The following is a 19,329-nucleotide window of genomic DNA, read 5'->3' as shown; positions in this document are numbered from 1 at the left end:
AAGGCCTGCAGAAGTGTGTTGTCCAAAGTCACAGAGTGAGTCACAGGCAAAGCTCGGAATTGACCCGAGTCTTGACACTTTGCTCGAAGCACTGGTCAGCACTACCTTCTAGGGTAATATCTGCACCTTCCAGTGAAGAATGGTTTTAGTAGATCTTTCAGTTTCTGTCTTCATCAGTCCCTCTCATGTTCCTCTCTGTCTAGTCCTTGCATTACCAGACCATAGTGGGAAGACAATAAATGGGAATCTGGCCATCAGTTTGCAGACAAATACACCTCTTCTGATTCCCTTTGACCTGGAGCAGAGGAGCATGAATTTTGGGGTGTCCTGGAACATATTCCTAGACCTGGAAGCCAGGGATTGATTATCAGGTGGTTTTGTTTGTTTTCTAACCAGAATCCACTGTGAATCACAACCACAACCCACAGAGTTCAGGCTAGGGCAGGAAATCAAGCATCTGGTTAAGACATTGGACTGGTCCAGGAGCGCTGGGTTCAACTCCCATCTCTGCCGCAGACTCCTTGTGAGACCTTGGGCAAGTTTCTTAGTCTCTCGGGGCCACAGTTCCCCATCTGTAAGTGGGGATAATAGCACTGCCCTCCCTCCTAGGGGTGATATGAGGACAACGGCTGTTTCTTATCTTTCAATACAGTTTTCGTATGTCAGCTGCTCTGGCTATACAGCCCTCTTCCAGTGGCTTAGAGCGTGGCAAACCCCTCCCTTCTGACTCCCAACCCTGTTACTGCCCAATCCGTCTGTGTTGTCTCTGTGCCTCTCCCGCTGCTCCCCGTATGGGGCCGGGAGAGGGGTGGGGTGAAAATCTCTTAGCCATATGCAGGTCTTAGCCTAGCTGCTGTGCCTGCCTAGCTGCTTGCTGGCATTGTTTGGCTGACTCCCGCTCCTGATATTATCAGAGCAACACCTTACCTCCAGCAAGGCAGTGGGGTCAGGGCTGGGAGACGGGCGACATGATCTCAGATCGAACAGCTGAAACGAAAGGTTACAAATCCGTACAATGCGAGGTGGTAGCTGGGGGTGAGACACCCACTTCAGTGCTTATAGAAGGGATGGACAGTCCCGAACAGAAGGCGCTAGGTAAGCGCCGAGTATTGTTGTTATTGCTCTCCCGGTCTCATAACAGATAACCTTCCATGCCCTTGCCCCATCTCTCCCGGACTCCACGCGAGCTAGCGGCGGAGAAATGCAGGTTCCCGGAGCCAGCACAAGCCCGACCCTGAGAAGGTCCCTGAGTGTGTGCTTGTGTTTTCTAGATGGAGGACGAGGACTCCATCCTGCCTCGGAAGCTGCAGGCGGCGCTAGAGCACATCCTGGAGCAGAGGAATGAGCTGGCTAGCGACAAGGAGGAGGGCGCTCTGAATGGCAGACACGGTACAGCCTGCAGCCTGGCGGCTCGTTTTCATCGGGTGGGCCCGGCCCAGCGGCCCTTCAGTCACTTCCCCAAAAGGGGCAGTTTTCATCCCCTGGCCCAGGTTTGAATGGAGGTTGCAGTTCAACAGCTAGAACTAGCTGGGCTTTGCTAAACTCTCCAGCGCGCTGATGACCTTTGCTATGTGACTGACTTCCATGGGGGTCTCCTTCAGCCTCTGCCCCATATGTCCTGCCTACACACACACACCTTATCCACAGCCAGACTCCTTCTAGCCAAGGAGATTGCTTTGGTGTCAGTCCTGGGAGTGAAGCCTTCCCCTCCAGCTGGGCAGAGCCTGCGGCCTCCACAGCACCCTCATCCTGGGCAGGGGTGAATCGGCAAAGGGAGATAAGGCCTCCTGCTTAGCCACTGGACTCAAACAGCACCTTGGAGTGGAGGTTGATGGGGGGGGGCCACACTGAGGTTTTGCACCTTGTGCATGTGCCACGCTGGATCACCTGCCAGGGGCCTGCAGCCTACGTAGTGCTCCTGGAAGCAGTGGCAGCCCACTCCCAGCTTTTTAGTGGAAAGTACATGTTGAGGTGTTCTCTCTCCACAGCTGCTGCTCACTCTCAGACCCGGGCAGGGCACAGTTCCTAAAGAGGCCAGCAGGGCTAGTAAGGTGGTGTGGTACCAAAGCCAGGAATGCAACTTCAAAGTAAACCAGGGTGTGACCCTTCCCGCCTAGTGCATCCTCACAGTTCCACCACCAGCACCACCGTCACCTCATGGCTTTCTCTGCTTCTCCCCCCACCTCTTCCTTAGAGTCCAGCCCCTTGAATGAAGTGGTGTCTGAAGCCTTTGTTCGTTTCTTTGTGGAGATCATGGGCCACTACTCCCTGTTCCTGACCCCCAGCGAGCGAGAAGAGCGGACCCTACAGCGGGAGGCCTTCCGCAAGTCTGTCTCCTCCAAGAGCCTTCGACGCTTCCTGGAGGTCTTCATGGAAACCCAGATGTTTGGAGGATTCATTCAGGAACGGGAGCTGCGGAAACAGGGGGTCAAAGGTTGGGGCTCTTCTTCTTATTCCAGCTAGGGTTGTGGAATCTTTGTCATCGGTCCCCTGGGAGTGGTGGGTGAGCAGCCAGCTTCGTCCCCTGGAGCAGCACTGGCTGTAGCTCTGGGGTGAGGCCATGATGACCATGTGTTTTTGAAAGATTTCAGTGATCCCATCCCTCTTTGAGAGAAGTGTGGCTTGAGTATAGACCCAGGCGCCAATAACTCCTGGGTTCCATTCCTAGCCTCTATCTCTGGTCTTGGATAAGTCACTTAAATGCTCTCTGCCTCAGTTTCCCTATCTGTAAAGCTGGGGGAACTATTACTTACATCACAGGAGTGTTGTGAGGCTTAGTTCATGTTTGCAAAGTGTTTTGAAGTGATGAGTTTATTAATGAATGCTGGGAAATAGCAGCAGTTTAGAGGTGCTTCTCTTAGCTTGTGAGCACCTTCTCATGATGTGTTAAGCCGCATAACTAGTTTCTGTCACATGTGGTTCCTCTTCCATTCTATGTTGAGTTTTTGTCAGGGATGCTACAGAACTAGCATTAGCTCCAGTGTATTGATGTATAATGTATTTACTGTCGTAATGCCTCCTTCTGGGGATAGACATTTGAGAGAAGGGTGTTGAGGAGCTCTTAACTACTGTCCCGTGGCCTCTAAGGCTCCACTGATTTGAGGGGCCTGTCTCATCCAAACGGCTGGTCAGTGCTGGTTGAGCAAGCTCCTCAAAAGATCTAATGACTGGTGGACATTGGAAATGGCAGAGGGATCAAAGAGCTTTTCCTGATGGTGAAAATGTGGCCCCCAAATGTTAATTCCTCAAATGGCTCCACATTCTACTATCAGCTCACTCCCTGTCAGAGAGATCAAGAGAATTCTCTTAAAAAGATTCCTCCATTCCCTCCACGAAGCAAAGATGCTCAGTCTGGCTAGTCGTGCCTGCATGAGGAAGCAGTGTGGCCTAGTGGATAGAGCACTGAACTGTGGCTCTGGAGGCCAGGTCTGCCACTGGCCTGCTGGGTAATCTGGGGCAAGTCAATGTCTGCTCTGTGAGCTGCAATTTCCTCCTCTGTATAATGGGGATAGTGGTAGTCATCTCCTTAGTAAAGTGCTTCTAGCTCTACTAATGAAGAGGTAGGTATTATTGTTATATATTTGGAACCAAAAGGATTGTGGGTCTTTTTTGCCGCAGGTCTGTTTGAGGTACGTGCCCAGGAGTACCTGGAAACGCTCCCCAGTGGAGAGCAGAGTGGAGTCAATAAATTCCTGAAAGGACTCGGTAAGATACCAGAGCAACCATTGACTTTTCACGGTGGTTGTGTTGCAAGTTACTCTTAACACCAGCTCAGTGATTTGGCAACAAAGATGCTATTTTAGGTAGCTCCACTCTCCCGAGGGTTGAATCTGCTTTCCCCCAGGGCCTTCAGTCAGTGGTCAGGGTTGGGCCACGTATTAACGCACACATATGTCAGTGGCACTGGGAGCTGCATTGCCGAGGCGGGGGTGGGGTGTGTGTGTCAAAGTTTGGACCCTGAGCTCATTACCTGACTCCCAAAGGAGGAAGGCTGGTCTTGTGGGCTAAGGCACTGGGATGGACTGGAGCCCCACATGGGCAAGTGAGCTAATCCCCCTGTGCTTCAGCCCTCTCTGCTGAGGTGAGGATAAGGAGATTACCTCCCAGCAGTGTTGTGAAGATAAATCTATTAACAGCTGTAAGGCGCTCCGCTAGCGCAAGCCATGTAAGTACCTAGAGGGGCCGAGAGAAAGAGGGCTGGAAGTCCTTTGAAAGCACAACTTTTAACTCCTGCCTAAGGAGGAAGGAGAGAGAAGGCCGTATCTTGTGTCCCTTTCAAATCGCCCCTGTCCGGCTGACACATGCAGTGCCTAGCTCCAGCAGGAGCCAATTCCTTCCTTGGGGGAGGGAGGGAGGGAGGGAGAACTTGCTCTTGAACAAGACCCAGCATTGCTGGGGGGGGGTAATTCCGAGGCAGCAGCTCCCCCTCAGTCCTTGCTCCAGTTGGCTCTGGGGGTGAGAGATGGAGCTCAGACTTTCTCCACTGTATATGTCGCTATGTAACGGCTATTTTCCTCACTTCATCTCCATCAGGTAGCAAAATGAAATTCCTCCACAAGAAATAAGAGTCACGAGCACCATCGTTCCATGGAATAGAAGGATTTTACAATTCAGCTAGGGTGACCAGATAGCAAATGTGAAAAATCGGGACGGGGGGTGGGGGGTAATAGGCACCTATATAAGAAAAAGCCCTGAATATCGGGACTGTCCCTATAAAATCAGGACATCTGGTCACCCTAAATTCAGCAGAAACAAAATGAACTGTTACCAACCATTCCCACTTAGCCTGCTCCCAAGGGGGTGAAAGCCTTGGATGCTGAGCTCTGGAGGCAGAAAGGCCAGAATTTGCTCTTGTGTGAAAGTGGCCCCATGAGATGAACAGATGGCAGTAGAGCAGCCTGGAGAGGTCTCTGGACTCCTACAGTAACATGCACTGGACCAAGCACTCTAAACTCTGCAGTAGCATTTTGCAGACCTCCAAATGGATTTGATTTCTTAGTTATTATACTTTTGTTCTATTTATATTGGGGTTAGGAAAAATATTAACCATTGACACATGCCCTGCCTCCTTTCCGAGTGGCACTGTTGGATGTGATAATGGAGACTGGGGGGAAAGGGTCGTATTACCCAGGACTGAGAACGAAGGAGGACAGAAGGAGGAAAGAAATAGAGGAAACATATGAAAATAGGTCTTGACAAAAATGAGGACGCTGAGGACTGCAGGGATGCCGAAGGACATGGGCAGGTTGTGCTTACGAATGAGGAAAGGAGGTGGAGGGGAACCACTAAACCTACTGAGAACTTGATATGCCAGCCAACTAATCGACCGCTATGCTCTGCAAGGCAGCTGTGTCACAGGCCTCGTGGAGAGGCCTTTCCTTGTATTGTCTAAGTTGAGAACCTTACACAATGTAATTAAAAGTGAGTGGCGTAAAAAGAAAATGAGTTGGGAATTATTGCTGAGAATTATAGATTTTTCTTTAACCTGCTGCTTCATTTATAGATATTTTTTTTAGCCTTCTAGGCTGACTGCGAAGAGCTACAAAAGGATCTCACAAAACTGGGTGACTGGGCAACAAAATGGCAGATGAAAGTTAATGTTGATAAATGCAAAGTAATGCACACTGGAAAACATAATCCCAACTATACATATACAATGATGGGGTCTAAATTAGCTGTTACCACTCAAGCAGGGCCGTCCTTACCCATACGCAAAGTACACAGCTGCGTAGGGCACCAGGAAATTTGGGGCCCCAAATTTCCTGGTGCCCTGCGCAGCTGCATGCTGCTCCAGCCGCTGCTCTGCCTCTTCCCCAGGGCCCCTGCCCCTGCTCCACGCCAGCCCTGCCTCTGGGCAGGAATGGTGTCCCTACTCTCTGTTTGCCAGAAGCTGGGATTGGGTGACAGGGCATGGATCACTTGATGATAACCTGTCCGATCATTCCCTTTGGGGCACCTGGCATTGGCCACTGTCAGAGGACAGCATACTGAGCTTGATGGACCTTTGGTCTGACCCAGTATGGCCGTTCTTATGTTCTTCTGCCTCATTTTGTATGTGGGTCAACAGAGCCATCTAGTGGTCAAATCGAATAGTTGTTTATCCACCCACCCACACACTGATGCTCAAGCACTCCTGTTACAACTCTATTATGTCTCTCACTTTCATATAACGCCCACCAAAGAGCTCTCCAACATGAGCCCTGCCCAGCGTCCAACCCTTAGAAACAGGCTTCCAGAAGTTCAAGTGGGTTTCCCTTTTCCAGACCCCAACTTTGACAGGGCATCCGCTCAGGCACAAAATATGGCCGCTCAGCCAAAGCTAAAACCCTTCTGCTCTGCCAAGACAGGCAGTGTCTGTTGTAGTTAGCTTGTGATGCTGATGAATTCCTGACTGGTTCTTGCATTTTACATGGGATCTGACTGCCCTGTTCTGTGGAAAGTTACCATTTTTAATGTGGGTGATTAATTATTAAGTGTTACACAGTGTTTGATTGGCAGTGGTGGCATGCCAGGACATGGCTGATGGCAAAGAAGGGGCACTGCCAATGGGTTCACCACCTCAGGCGCACCTGGAGCGAACAGCAAACTGTGTCCAAGGCAAATAAAAAGTTTTAGGACTCAGCCTTTGAAGGTAGGATGTTGTGGTGTTAGAATTTGTATTTCTTTATGTGGGTCACTGGCAAAACCAGTTTCATGACCCCTTTCGTTCCTAGTCCACTAGAGTATAGCAACTTATTACTGCTCCCAGCTAATGAGGTGGCTCCTTTTGTGGATGTGGTAGAGATCTGTGCTGCGACATCGAAGGTTCTCTGTGCAAACCCTGTGAGGATTTCCCGTGCCAGCGCTGTGCGGGGCTTTGCACATGCAGGGCTCGGCTCCTCCTGGCCAGCACCCCAGACCAGACGGTCTTAGGCTTTCCCGGGGTGGCGGCCCAGTCACAGGCAGTGGGGGAAGGAAGGAGCCTGCTGGCCAGGCTGTTCCTGAGCTCAGTACTCTGACCAGGGGCTGGTTCTCCATGCAGCGCTGGGAGTGGGATGCATGCCACCGAGGGTGGGGTGGATATGGAGGAGAAGCAGGGGAGAGGGGGTGAAGGGGAAAAGCAGGGAGAGGACAGCGAGAGGGGGAGCATGTAAAGGGCAGATGGATGGGCAGCAGAGGCGACACTTAACCGTCTGCCACTTGGCGCCTACCCACATTCACCAGCCACCACAGCTTGCAGCGCGCAGCCAGTGCTGGCCGGAAATGGGATGGGGGGGCGGGGTCCTGCTGGCCGAGAGCCAGCACACAGAGGAGGCTGCGTTGATGGACCAGCAGGGGGAGCGGCCGGCCCCATGTGCTACAACTTTGCCTCGCCACCAGCCTTGCACACCCACCCATACCATCATCTGCCACTGGGCCCCTCCACTCACCACTGGTGGGCGGGTGGCTGGTGAGCAGGGATCTGACCAGCAGCAGGATCCACCAGTACTGATGAGGGGGAGAAGACAGAAAATACCGGACAATTTGTCCGTTTTTTAGAAAAAGTCATGACACCTGCAGGATAATATGAGACTGTCCCTTTAAAAATGGGTCGTCTGGTCACCCTGCTGATGATTCATGGGGCTGGGGGTTTATTACAGGTCCACCAGTTCCCTGTCAGAACCCTGGGGATCTCCTCACTGGTTCCTTGCACTTTACACCCTACACCTATATGATCCCACATAAAACAGGCTCAGGTAGGTTTCCCTCCCGAGCTTGCACAAGACCAAGATACTGGATGGCTCAGTGTGAAACACTCTTTCTGTGGGTGTTAATCAGAGCGCTTCTGCAGCACTCTCACCCTCTCCTAGCCAAGGAAGCAAGAGTGTAGGCCCAGGAATCAAACCCAGGCCTCTAACATGGCAATATAGACTATTAGGAGGACACTGTTAGGTTTAAAACCATATTTTTTTTAAAAAAATTGTTAGCAATGAAAGCAAATTATGAAAGCAGGAAGTATTTTATAATCTAATTTGCTTTCACTATTTCTGGTGTTTATTTTCTGCATTACGCTCAGTTTGGACAATGAAAATTGACAAGCCACTTTTGTTTAGAGTGGATTTCTAGTTAATTTCTCTTTTAGATTTTTAGGCCCTAGCCCAATGCTGCAATGTCAGACTGCAAACACTGCCAGGGGAATGGTGATACTTTTTTGCAAATTGTTTTCATTGGATATGTCTTATTTGATGCAAAATGTTTCTATTGTTTTTTCTTAAAAAGATCAGTTTTAAAAAAAACCTACATTTGGGGTCTGATTTGACCCAAAGTGTCCCTTTAGCCATCAACGCGATGTTTGAAAACTTACAAGCTACAACCAGAGACATCAAGGGAGAAAAAATAAAATCACTAACTCCACCTGCACACGCTGGACTAGGAGAGCTCTTTGGCGGGATGGAGTGGGAGAGTTTGTATGTGGCTCACATGACTGCCTTATTTCACCTGGGATTTTGAACCTGGTCCCAAGTACCAGCCTAGCAGTTAAAAGAGAAAAAAAAAAAAAAAAAAAACATGTTTAGCCCCATCACCATGAGGGGGAGCCGTGAAGAGTGGGCAGGAGGCTGGTTGTTGCTTTTCTCCCCTCCCCTCTCCTCTCCTGCTCTGCTGGTTCCAGGCAGCAGCTGTTTCCCTCCACATCATCTGCTGAACCATGCTCTGTCCTACTCTGTCTCTCTCTCTCTCTCTCAAGGTTGTGGGGGAGGGAAGCATAGGAGAATACAGGGCATATACCAAAGCAGATGTGCTGCTAGATGTTCTTCCCTGGCTGGCATGAGAGTTCCCCTCTCCTATTTCAATTGCCTTTTAACCCCTGCTCATGAAGACACCCAAATGAGGAAGGATGGGAAGTCCTGAAGCTCACCGGCTCCCTGGAGAGAGGCCAGACGGGAGGAGCCCCAAGCCTTCCTCCCTGGAAAGAGGAGAGAAGCCCCACATCCACCTTCTGTGAGAAAGAGGGTGAGTGGAGATGTCTCCTGAGGATGCACGCAGGTAAGGGGAGCTTTAGGGATGGTGGTGTTTGGGGAAGGTGGATTATGGGGGAGTGGGACATCCCTAGAGTCAGAAAAGCACCCACAGTCCTGGATATTCATCTGACACCCCTCCCCCAGACCATGGAAGGGCCTTGACAATTCATATATTCAGCTTAAGAGCAGCCTACATTTCACCAGAGTCATGCATATGAAAGTCCCCTCTCAGCACCTGGGGGGCTGGTGGCCTTTGATCCTTGTGTTCTGGAGAGTTGTGCCTGCAAAACTTCTTCAAATGTTGGCACCCCTCTTAGAAGGAGCTGTGGTGGGTGCAAAGAGTGAGTGGGTGAGTGGTGGGCAGGGTGGACAGGTGCCTTTCAGAGAGATGGGTGAGTGTTAATTAGCTAATGTCTGTATGGTGCTTAGCAATTTATATATTCTTTATGTTTGTACAGTGTGTAGCATAACTGGGCCTCCTTCCTGGTTGGCCTCTGGGCAATAACCCAGAATAAATGTGAGCAGGGCCGGCTCCAGGCACCAGCTTGGCAAGCTGGTGGTTGGGGCGGCCACTCCGGACAGGGGCGGCAGGTCCAGCTATTCTGCGGCAATTCGGCGGACGGTCCCTCACTCCCGCTCAGAGCAAAGGACCTTCCGCCGAATTGCCACCGCAGATCGCGATCGCGGCTTTGCTTTTTTTTTTGTGGCTGCTTGGGGTGGCCAAAACCCTGGAGCTGGCCCTGAATGTGAGATACAAGTATGATTATTATGGGGACAGTGATAAATAGACAAACTTCATTAAGAGCTGCAAAGTGGAACCCTGGATGTCAGGAAGGGCTAGAGCAGCAGCAAAACAGGGTAAAACCAGCTGGTTCTCAGCTGGACCTTTAAGAGCCCCAAAGAGCCTTCCCCTGGGAGACTGGATTTGCAGTGGTAGTTTAGTAACACTAACTATATCTAAAGTTATTGACTTTTTACCAACCTCGGTATAATACTATTTCATTTATCAGGGTGTCTCTCTCAAAATGCTTTACTGAGTTAGATGAGAAGTGGAAGACAGAAATTGAAGCAAGCGTAAGGGATGTGTTTTCGAATGGTATAAAACGAGGGCGCGTTGAGGCCACAGAGAAACTGTTCCAGACAGTAGGAGCTGCGGAGGAGAAGGCTCTTGCATCAAATGCAGTAGGAATGTGAGAGGGGGCTGTTGCTAGCTATGAGAAGGGAACGGGGCAGAGAACGAGTCCCTGAGGTAGTCTGAAGCAAGACCGTGAGGGGATTTAAAAACAAGACAGGCGGTTTTGAAGGGAATAGTGAGCCTGTGGGATTGTTTGGGGATGGGCATGATGTGGCTCTGCTTGCTCTTCGTGTGAGAAGACTGGCATCAGCCTTCTGCATACGGTGGAATGGGAAGAGCAGGAATTTGAAGCCAGAGAGCCTGCAGTCCAGGCTCAAAGTTGCTAGAGGCTTATCATCTTAATCACCCCCTCCGCTTTCAGTGCTGCTATTTTAGGGTGTCCAAGCTGGGACGCTCGGCACCTGGCTCTCAGAAGTACTGTACACTCCACTTAAACTCAGTGCTATTTAATTTCCAGTTTTCCTCAGAAGCCAGTAGTGGCATCTACAAAAAATCAGTGGGGCCCGCTGCATAATGTAAGGTTAATTATGTGTAGGTGTTTTTTGTTTTTTTTAAATACCCGTTTCCTTCCATCAGTTACAAATTAAATTGAATGTGCTTTGTTCTAGAAGCAGGTAGAGAGGAGAACCCAACTGATCTTTTCCATTTGTTATTTTACCCACCTCGATCATGTAACAGCCCAGTTTCCAGCGGTCAATTGCCAACATCACAAACCCCACCATCCATTTGTGGTTTGTTGGCCACCTTGTCAGTAGTCTCAGCAGACAGGCTGATGGGGGCCAAATGAGAATGGAGATTTGAACTCCCCTTTCTCTGCTAGGTGCTGTTCCTCCAGAACAGGGTTGAATCAATATCAACTGCTGCTGTCTCTGATCTGGGGATAATTTCTGTCTCTAGAGCTGTCAGCATAGCACAGGGATCGGCAACCTTTGGCACACAGCCCACCAGGGTAAGCACCCTGGCGGGCCAGGCTGGCTTGTTTACCTGCTGCATCCGCAGGTTTGGCCGATCGCGGCTCCCACTGGCTGTGGTTCGCTGCTCCAGGCCAATGGGAGCTGCTGGAAGCGACACGGGTCGAGGGATGTGATGGCCGCTGCTTCCCGCAGCCCCCATTGGCCTGGAGCGGCGAACCGCGGCCAGTGGGAACCGCGATCGGCCGAACCTGCGGACGTGGCAGGTAAACAAACCAGCCCAGCCCGCCAGGGTGCTTACCCTGGCGGGCCGCGTACCAAAGGTTGCCGATCTGTGGCATAGCACTTTTCACCAGCATTAAATTCACTTAATTAATGTAAAATAAATACAGCAAGTGGCATTTACCGTTTTGCTTTATTTAGAAGCTTTTCCATCGACCTGCACAAATCTATGCCCTTGGCCTTCATGTCAGATTCCACTTCCAAGTATTGTCACTTACAATCATTCTGTATAGGGCAGGTAAGCTACATATCTTCCATCTACCACTTGAAAATCAATGACATTTGCAAGCAGTGACTTCTAGTGGGTTAGATGAATGGCTCAGTTGAAGTCACTGTTTTTGTTCTGTATTGCAAGAGCTTTGCACAATAATGCAATCAAACAAATAATCAGGGGGAAAAAAGTTAGACACAACTGTTGGCTATAACATCATTTGCAAAGGCCTAAAGAGAGTCCCCTGTTCATTGTAAACCAAAGAAACCAAGCATTCTTGGGATTGTTTACAGTGCACTAATTTCTAGAGTCAACTACAGGGAGACCTCAGCCATTTTAGTCCAAACATCCTGAAACCTTGTGTGTGTGGACAGGAGGGGGGATGGGCTCAGAATCCAGATCTGTAATCCAAGGGTGTGACTACTGCAAGGACTTGACAGATATTAGCAATGTGTGAACATAAACACACAAAGCAGGGATGAGGCACCAGGAGGCCAATCCACTATCTGCTGAAGTCGGTTGAAAGACTCTGACTTACTTCAGTGCGATTGGATCAAGACTATGGGCCTTCTTCAGCCCTAACAACTCTGTTATCTGTCTGTGATTCTGTGACTTGTAAAGAGTAGTTTCTACAGCTACCAAAAATCTTGGTGGACTCCCGCTGTGGTGATTTCCACGGAACAGTTTGTCCTCACTAACCTAAAGCTGTTTCTTTACATTTCCCTGACCCTTTTTTTTAAATATAATGATAGATAAATGGTGAGAAACTAGTGTTACAGGCCCCAGGCCAGCCAAACACTTAACCATGTGCTTTACTGCATCTGTAACCCACACCTGTGCAGTGTAGTGTTCTGTTCCCCTCTAGGGGCGTCAGGGCCACATACAGAGGTTGATGAACATGCTAGGGCGTTGGTGAACAAATCTGGGTCTCTTAGCACAGGTAATAGAGGCTCATGCTGTTAGAACCCGAGGTCTCAAGTTATGTTTCCGCTCCCAATGACGCACCAGAGTTGCTGCTACACATCACAAATGCTTAGCTGAGTAAAGCACATTTGACGTCAGTGGGACATAAGCACGTGCTTGGGTACTTTGCTGTATTGGAGCCAGAGTGGGGGAAGAACTAGGAAAGTTTCCAGACATGTTCACAATGCTAACTGCCTTCTAAATTCATGTTTATTTTGCATGTGGACATGCTGAAACTGGTGTTGTGAACCGGGCAGCTTTTAGTGAAACACCCCTGATAGTAGCCACAATAAAACAGGCCATAATTCACTCCCGGGGGGGATTCTGCATGACTGCACACCTGCAGAAAACAGCAGGGAAGCAAAGGGAAGCCATGTGGAGGGTGGGAGTGGGACACCCAGGGGCACAGTGTTTTTTTTGGGGGGTTGCCCCCCCCAACAGAGGTGAGGCATGGTGGGGGCACACAGGGTTACGTGCCACTGCCCCCCCCTCCCCATTTCTGCTAGCACAGAGCTGTCCAGCTGAAGGAGGCTGCCTCTTCACTCTGCTGACTCTGCAGCTGAATGCTGCCTCCTGGGTTAGGGTTACCATACGTCCGGATTTTCCCGGACATGTCCGGCTTTTGGGGGCTCAAATCCCCGTCCGGGGGGAAATCCCCAAAAGCCGGGCATGTCCGGGAAAATCAGGAGGACTCTTTGGCCGGTGCCGTGGGGCCGGGGGCATGGTGCCGAGCCCAGCCGGGCGCGCGGTGCCGGGCCGGGGTCGCAGTGCCGGTCCGGGGTGGGTGCGGGGCCGGGCGGGGAGCCGGGGGTGCGGTGCCGGTCCGGGGTCCGGGAGCCGGGGGGTCCGCGGGGCCGCGAGCCGGGGGGTCCGCGGGGCCGCGGGGTCCGCTGGGCCGGGAGGTCCGTGGGGCCACGAGCCGGGGGGTCCGCGGGGCCGTGAGCCGGGGGGTCCGCGGGGCTGGGAGGTCCGCGAGGCCGCGAGCCGGGGGGTCCGCGGGGCTGGGGGTCCGCTGGGTCCGCTGGGCCGGGAGGTCCGCGGGGCCGCGAGCCGGGGGGTCCGCGGGGCCGGGAGCCGGGGTGTCCGCTGGGCCGCGGGGTCCGCTGGGCTGGGAGGTCCGCGGGGCCGCGAGCCGGGGGTCCGCTGGGTCTGCTGGGCCGGGAGGTCCGCGGGGCTGTGAGCCGGGGGGTCCGCGGGGTCCGCTGGGCCGCGAGCCGGGGGGGGGGTCCGCGGGGCCGCGAGCCAGGGGGTCCGGGGGGCCGGCAGTGCTGGGCGGGCCAGGGGTGGTGGGCTGGGGCCGGCACCCCAGGGCCCGAGCCGACCCACGCTGGAGCCGCCGGGGGGCCAGCCTGGGCCGCGCCTCCTCCCCCCACACCGCCCCTTACCTGCTACAGGCTTCCCGCGACTCAAATGTTCGCGGGAAGCAGGGGAGGGGGCGGAGACTTTGGGAGGGGGCGGAGTTGGGGCGGGGCTGGGGGCGGGTCCGGGTCCCCTGGGGGTGTCCTCCATTTGGAGGCACAAAATATGGTAACCCTATCCTGGGTCCTAGTGCCAGTTGGGCTCCCCTTCTGTGTGGTGGGAGCCTTCCAGTTTTCTCTGCAATAGTGAGTGCCTGCAGTGGGGCTGGGTAAGCGGAGGGGGAAGAGGGAAGGGGGGGTGAGGTGGTGGGTGGAAGAGGCAGTGGGGAAGGAAGAGGGTGGAATAGGGTAGGGGGAGGGGAATGTGGGAGTGAAGCAGAGCCATAACTAGCTATTTTTGCACCCGAGGCAAGAATATAAAATTGCGCCCCCCCCCCCCCCCCCCCCAGTGCTGCCCGCCCCTCGGCTTTGCGCGCCCGAGGCAAGTGCCTCACTTGCCTTGCCCTTGTTATGGCACTGGAGTGAAGGGAGGGGGATGGAGAAGAAAAGGGGATAGAGGAATTGCTGGGGGAAGTGGGAGGCTGGCATGCAGCGTCCCCTTGGCAGCCGCTGGGGCTCCCCCATTAAGCAGGCCCATCGAACCCTCACCTTGACAAGCCCCACCGCCCTACACCTGGACCCCTCCAATGAGCCTTCCAACCCGGACCCCCACCTCACTGAGCCCCAACCAGCTGCACCTGAACCCCCACCCCATCAAGTCCCACTCTCCCAGCACCCGCAGCCCCCAACTGAGCCCCCCACACCCAGCCCCCCTGCTGAGCCCCAACCACCTTCACCTGGATCCTCTGCAGAGTCCCATTGTGCCTGCACCTGGAAATCCCCAACAAGCCCCTGTGCATCCAGATCTCCCACTGAGCCACCCGCACCCAGATTGGCCCACACAGAACCCTCTCATCCCACACCTGGATCCCTCAGCCCTTCCACACTTGGATTCTGCTCAGTTGAGCCTGCCCACTCACACCTGGTGCGCCTGGCGCAGAGGGGCTGAGCCCCCGGGTGTTTCTGGGGCAGGCCCAGCCCTTGCACTGTCACAGTCAGGTGAAGCGTCACGGCCGAATTCCTGTACCAGGGCAGGTGGTGGCTTTAGGGTGATCTCCCCCCTCAATGTAGCACTGGCCTGTGCTCCCCACTGCCATGCTGGAGCCACATTTATTTATTGACAAATAAAATTTGCAGAATTTTGCAGAAATTTAAAATATTGTGCACATAATTTTTAGGTGCAGAATTCCCTCAGGAGTAATAATTACAGCCATGTTCCTCTTATTTTGTGGCCTATGTTTAGTAAGACTAATGTAAATGTGCTCCTCGAGCCCAGGGGCTCAGCAGCCACTGAAACAGTTTCATTGGTAGTCTTAAGGAAAGAGCAATTCAAACCTATGTACCATATGGAATGTTGAAGACTAAAAAGCAAGACTGTGAAATGTTTCTTGTATGGAATTCTTCCATTTAAAATGAGAGCTATGAAGAAATACAAAAAGTTTGGGGCTCTAGGCTGCAGTACGACTTTTCCAGCTTGAGATCGTGCTGTGTCATTCAACAGTTAGCAGGACCAAGTACCTCAGGTGCTTTGTACGCTTTGGTAGAATCCACCTACAGAGAAAAAAAACACACAAAGCAATAAGCGTGATGAGGGATTGATTAGCTGTAATCTCAGTTGTATTCCTCCTTCAGACTTGGGGCTTGTATTGATTTGTTTAGAGCTAATGGAGCTGCCAGTCAAAGAAACAGAAGCAGTCAATATGTAAATAAGTTAAAATAAAAAAAATGAGCTCTAGTAACATCGATCCTTAATTAAACACCTATAGCAAATTCATACAGACAACATTGTTTGCCTGTGTGTTCATAACACTCAGCATTTCTATAATGCTTTCCATCCCCTAATGTCAATTTGTTTTACAATCAGTAATTAATTAAGCTTCCTACCATGCAGTAGGGCAGGTTTTATGTTCATTATGCAAATGAGGAAGCTGATGCACAGAGAGGTTTCTCAAGTTCACACAAGACCCCGTGCAGATCTGGGACTAGAGCCAAAGTCTCCTGACTGCTACTCCAGTGTCTAAACCTTGAGACCATCTTTCCCCCTCATCTTGCTTACACTGACATGCTTAGCATCTTGTGATGGGATGGAGGGTCAAAGGACAAATCTGAGATCTTATTACAAATCTAAGGAAAACAGCAGTATCTTTCCACTGATCTTTTTAAAAAAAATTGATTTATATGGCACTCTGAATGGTTGGGGCGCTTACAGAATAGATTTGTGCTTTGCAGGTCCCTTCCTGTGCAGGTCCCTGCCTGTGACAGGCTATGCAGATCTGGTCCAGGGGTTGACAGGAAAGGGGTTTCATGTTAAATAAAGGATTGCAGTTCTGCTGCCCTGAGTGTAGACACTTGCAAGGCGAGGAGGATTGAGCCAGCTCTGGGGAATTAATCAGTTCCCTCACTACCCTTTAATAAGCATATGCGGAGCAGGACTTTAGATCTTTCTTTGGTTGCAGCAAGCCAGGCCTTATGCCATCAATTTAGCTGAGGAAACCCCTGTTTTTGTGTTTGGCCTTCAAAGGGACAGGACGCTCTGTACATTTACTTTTCTGTTTTTCAATAAAGCAACACCACAAGGCTGTGCACATTCCACCTACTTACTCTACACTTGGAGCTGGGGTGGGGGTGTTTCCCAGCTTGAGGAGACATACTTGTGCTAGCTCTGATCAAGCTAAGCTACCATACTAAAAATAGCATGGCCACCAGCTGTGCAAGTGGTGGGATGGACTAGCTGCCCTAAGTATTTACCCATCCAAGACGATAGGCATGTACTTGGGGTGGCTGCCTGTTGCGCCGCTGCAGCTATGCTCTATTTTTAGCTCACTAGCTCTGATCAAGCTAGCGCGAGTGTGTCTCCCCAAGCTCCAAGTATAGACTTACCCTAACTGATCTGTCAAATTGCCCCCAAAAGACTGCCCTCTAAAGGCACAAGTCAGGATTGCACCATACACAACACTAAATCGCACAGGGTGAGGACTCAATAGTTTGAATAATCTAAGTTAAAATCTTAAATGCAGTTACTTGGGGCTTGTCTACATGGGAAAGTTTTGCCATAGCATAGTTATACTAGTATAAACCCGTGTGTTTATACTAGTATAGGAATGGCTTTTTGCTGTTTAGCTTAATCCCCTTTCTAAGCGTCATAAAGGAAAAACTGAAAAAAGGTGCTCTTTTGCTAGAATAAGACTGTCCACATGGTGGTGGGGTGAGGGATGTTATGTCCATGTAACTATATTGGTTTAAATGTACACCTTAGGTTACACAGAAAAATTGTTCCCACACAGAAAAGGTTTTAGAATATCCACATTTTATTATGACAGTAGATAGATATGCTGTTTAAGGTCTCCTGATGTTGTTCCTATGGCTTCACAAAGAACACTTACACGGGATTCTGTGGGTCTTCTGGTAGTCTGGACTAGAGTGTCCACACAGGGTTTTGCACTGGTTTAATTAAATCTGTTTACAATCACTCCTATGGTTTGTTTACACTACAGATGCTACAGCAGCACAGCTATGGTGCTGCAGCTGTGCCACTGTAGCACCATAGCGTAGACACTTGCTACAGTGATAGGAGGTTTTTTTCCCCATCACTGGGATTAATCCACACCCTCAAGAGGTGGTAGCTAAGGTATTGGAAGAATTCTTCTGTCAAGGTAACGGTGTCTATGCCGGGGCTTAGGCTGGTTTAACGATGTCTGTCGGGGGTGGATTTTTCCCAACCCTGAGTGACATAGCTGGGTTGACCTAAGTTTTAGGTATAGACCAGGCCTTAGTATACTTTTTTAGAGTGTAAACCAGGCTCAGGAAAAAAGGTGGTGGTCTGTTTGATTGGAGTTTTTCTTTTTTTAGTTTTGTTTTACTTACCTCAGGGGTAGCTAACCCCATTTGAAACACCAATTAGCAGCTAAGGCTAAGCTAGATGCAGTGTAACACATTTACAATCATGTTAGCTAATGTAGCAGTCAGCCTGAGGAAAAAACTAGTATGTGATCCTACTTAAAAGCTGTATCTTAGTGCACATATGCTCAAGGGGGCTTAATGGTAGTTGCACACACAAGCTTAATTCTGGCATTTTCTAACTTCAGTGTTTAACTTTGCAACCTAAATCACTCAGGGCTTGTCTTCAATACAGAGTTAACGGAGGCTAGTTAGTGCCCCATTACTTCCCTGCCTGTAGCTCACTTGTTGAAGCTTGGAGGAGTTGTTATGTGCAACACAAAGAGACCTTTTGAAAAAGTTCAGTGTGGCATTTTGGTGTTGGGTTTTTTAAGTGACATACATAAAGGCCCTACCGTCTGGCCATCTGTAATGGACCCCTGACGCATTCATTGCTGAATTGGGCTGGCTGACATGGGAGTTGTGCAGTACCTGTCTTCCTGGAAACAGCTTTCAAACCACACTTCCCCCTAGGCAGTTTGCAGGTGTAGAGGCCAAGGCAGCCATCACAATCTGAGGGTTTCTGGCAGGTCTTAGACTGAATCCCAGGACAGGAATACTGGAAGGAGAAAGGGAGAGAGAGGCTGTCATACCAACACACTCCCTCTGCAACCAACTCCCAGCCCAAGTGATCCCCACACCCTCAAACTATACTGAACTTTAATTCAGGTTTCTAGTGGTTACACTAGTAAATGCACTGAATTCCCCCCAGTTGAGGGGAGGGTTATCTCTATACATAAACATTTACTTTCTGCATAGGCCTTTTCCCATGAAAGTGTGGATCCCGATCCAAATTTCATTTCCTCCTTCTACCCCCAGTATTTGGATCTGGGGGTTTGGTTTGACTTGCTCTAGCTCTGAGCAACAGCCATGACAGTGGGATCTAGGGTCCAATTTCGAAGTGCCCTTCAGTCCAAAGTCTGGGGTTTCCACAGTTGGAGGTTTAGTTAAGGCCCATCTCTGCACTTCAGGTTAATAGTTAAACATTGTGAGGTGGAACTGAGCTCCTGATTCCTCCCTCTTTCCCCTTCGTGGTGCTCACTTTCTTCTTAAACTCTCTAAAGTTGCAGGGTGAGGATTTCAGAGTCCTCTAAACCTGGATTGATCTGGGCCAGGACTATCTTTTTGTTAAAGTGTGCACGGTGCCTAGCACTGTGGGGCCTCTCGGAGCTACAGCAGTGCAAATAATGATCCATCCAAATAAAGTTCTCCTCTTCTCTAGGCATAGCTGCAAATCAATAATAGGGACTAATAAGCCTAGCTCCACAGGGACTTCATAAAAAAATCAGCTCCTTCCTGTTTTTAATTTAGCAAATTATATAACAGCCCTATCTTGTGTAGGTGGCTTAGCAACTACCACATTTAATTACTTGCCCCTGGGCTGAAACATGACAGCAGCTTCTCTTAAAGCGAACTACTTTCTTGGCAGAGGTGCATGGCAGAGGCAAAAGGATAG

The 19,329-nt window shown here is 50.6% G+C and overlaps 2 protein-coding genes across 8 annotated transcripts in view; one reads left to right on the top strand and one right to left on the bottom strand.

The window, feature by feature from the left end:
- DENND2A (DENN domain containing 2A) overlaps nucleotides 1-5,436 on the top strand; it is a 91,700-nt gene extending 86,264 nt beyond the window's left edge. For all 3 annotated transcript variants that reach the window (XM_054033894.1, XM_054033883.1, XM_054033904.1), the window contains exons 17-20: nucleotides 1,272-1,389; nucleotides 2,195-2,434; nucleotides 3,619-3,705; nucleotides 4,534-5,436. In XM_054033894.1, coding sequence (XP_053889869.1) covers nucleotides 1,272-1,389; nucleotides 2,195-2,434; nucleotides 3,619-3,705; nucleotides 4,534-4,565 — 477 coding nt within the window. In that variant the 3' untranslated portion in view covers nucleotides 4,566-5,436. The remainder of the gene's footprint in view (nucleotides 1-1,271; nucleotides 1,390-2,194; nucleotides 2,435-3,618; nucleotides 3,706-4,533) is intronic.
- Nucleotides 5,437-15,116: 9,680 nt separating this feature from the next.
- LOC128840168 (uncharacterized) overlaps nucleotides 15,117-19,329 on the bottom strand; it is a 52,352-nt gene continuing 48,139 nt past the window's right edge. For 4 of the 5 annotated variants that reach the window (XM_054033818.1, XM_054033826.1, XM_054033858.1 and 1 more), the window contains 2 exons: nucleotides 18,306-18,432; nucleotides 15,117-15,488 (listed from right to left, as the gene is read on the bottom strand). In XM_054033818.1, the coding sequence (XP_053889793.1) occupies nucleotides 18,327-18,432 (106 nt within the window). In that variant the 3' untranslated portion in view covers nucleotides 15,117-15,488; nucleotides 18,306-18,326. Of the gene's footprint in view, nucleotides 15,489-18,305; nucleotides 18,433-19,329 lie in introns of those variants that run through there. The other variant, XR_008445610.1, reaches the window with a different exon arrangement.

Source organism: Malaclemys terrapin, chromosome 1 (genome assembly GCF_027887155.1).
Source record: "Malaclemys terrapin pileata isolate rMalTer1 chromosome 1, rMalTer1.hap1, whole genome shotgun sequence".
NCBI classification, from domain to species: domain Eukaryota; kingdom Metazoa; phylum Chordata; order Testudines; family Emydidae; genus Malaclemys; species Malaclemys terrapin.
This window is presented reverse-complemented; position numbering and strand designations above follow the sequence as displayed.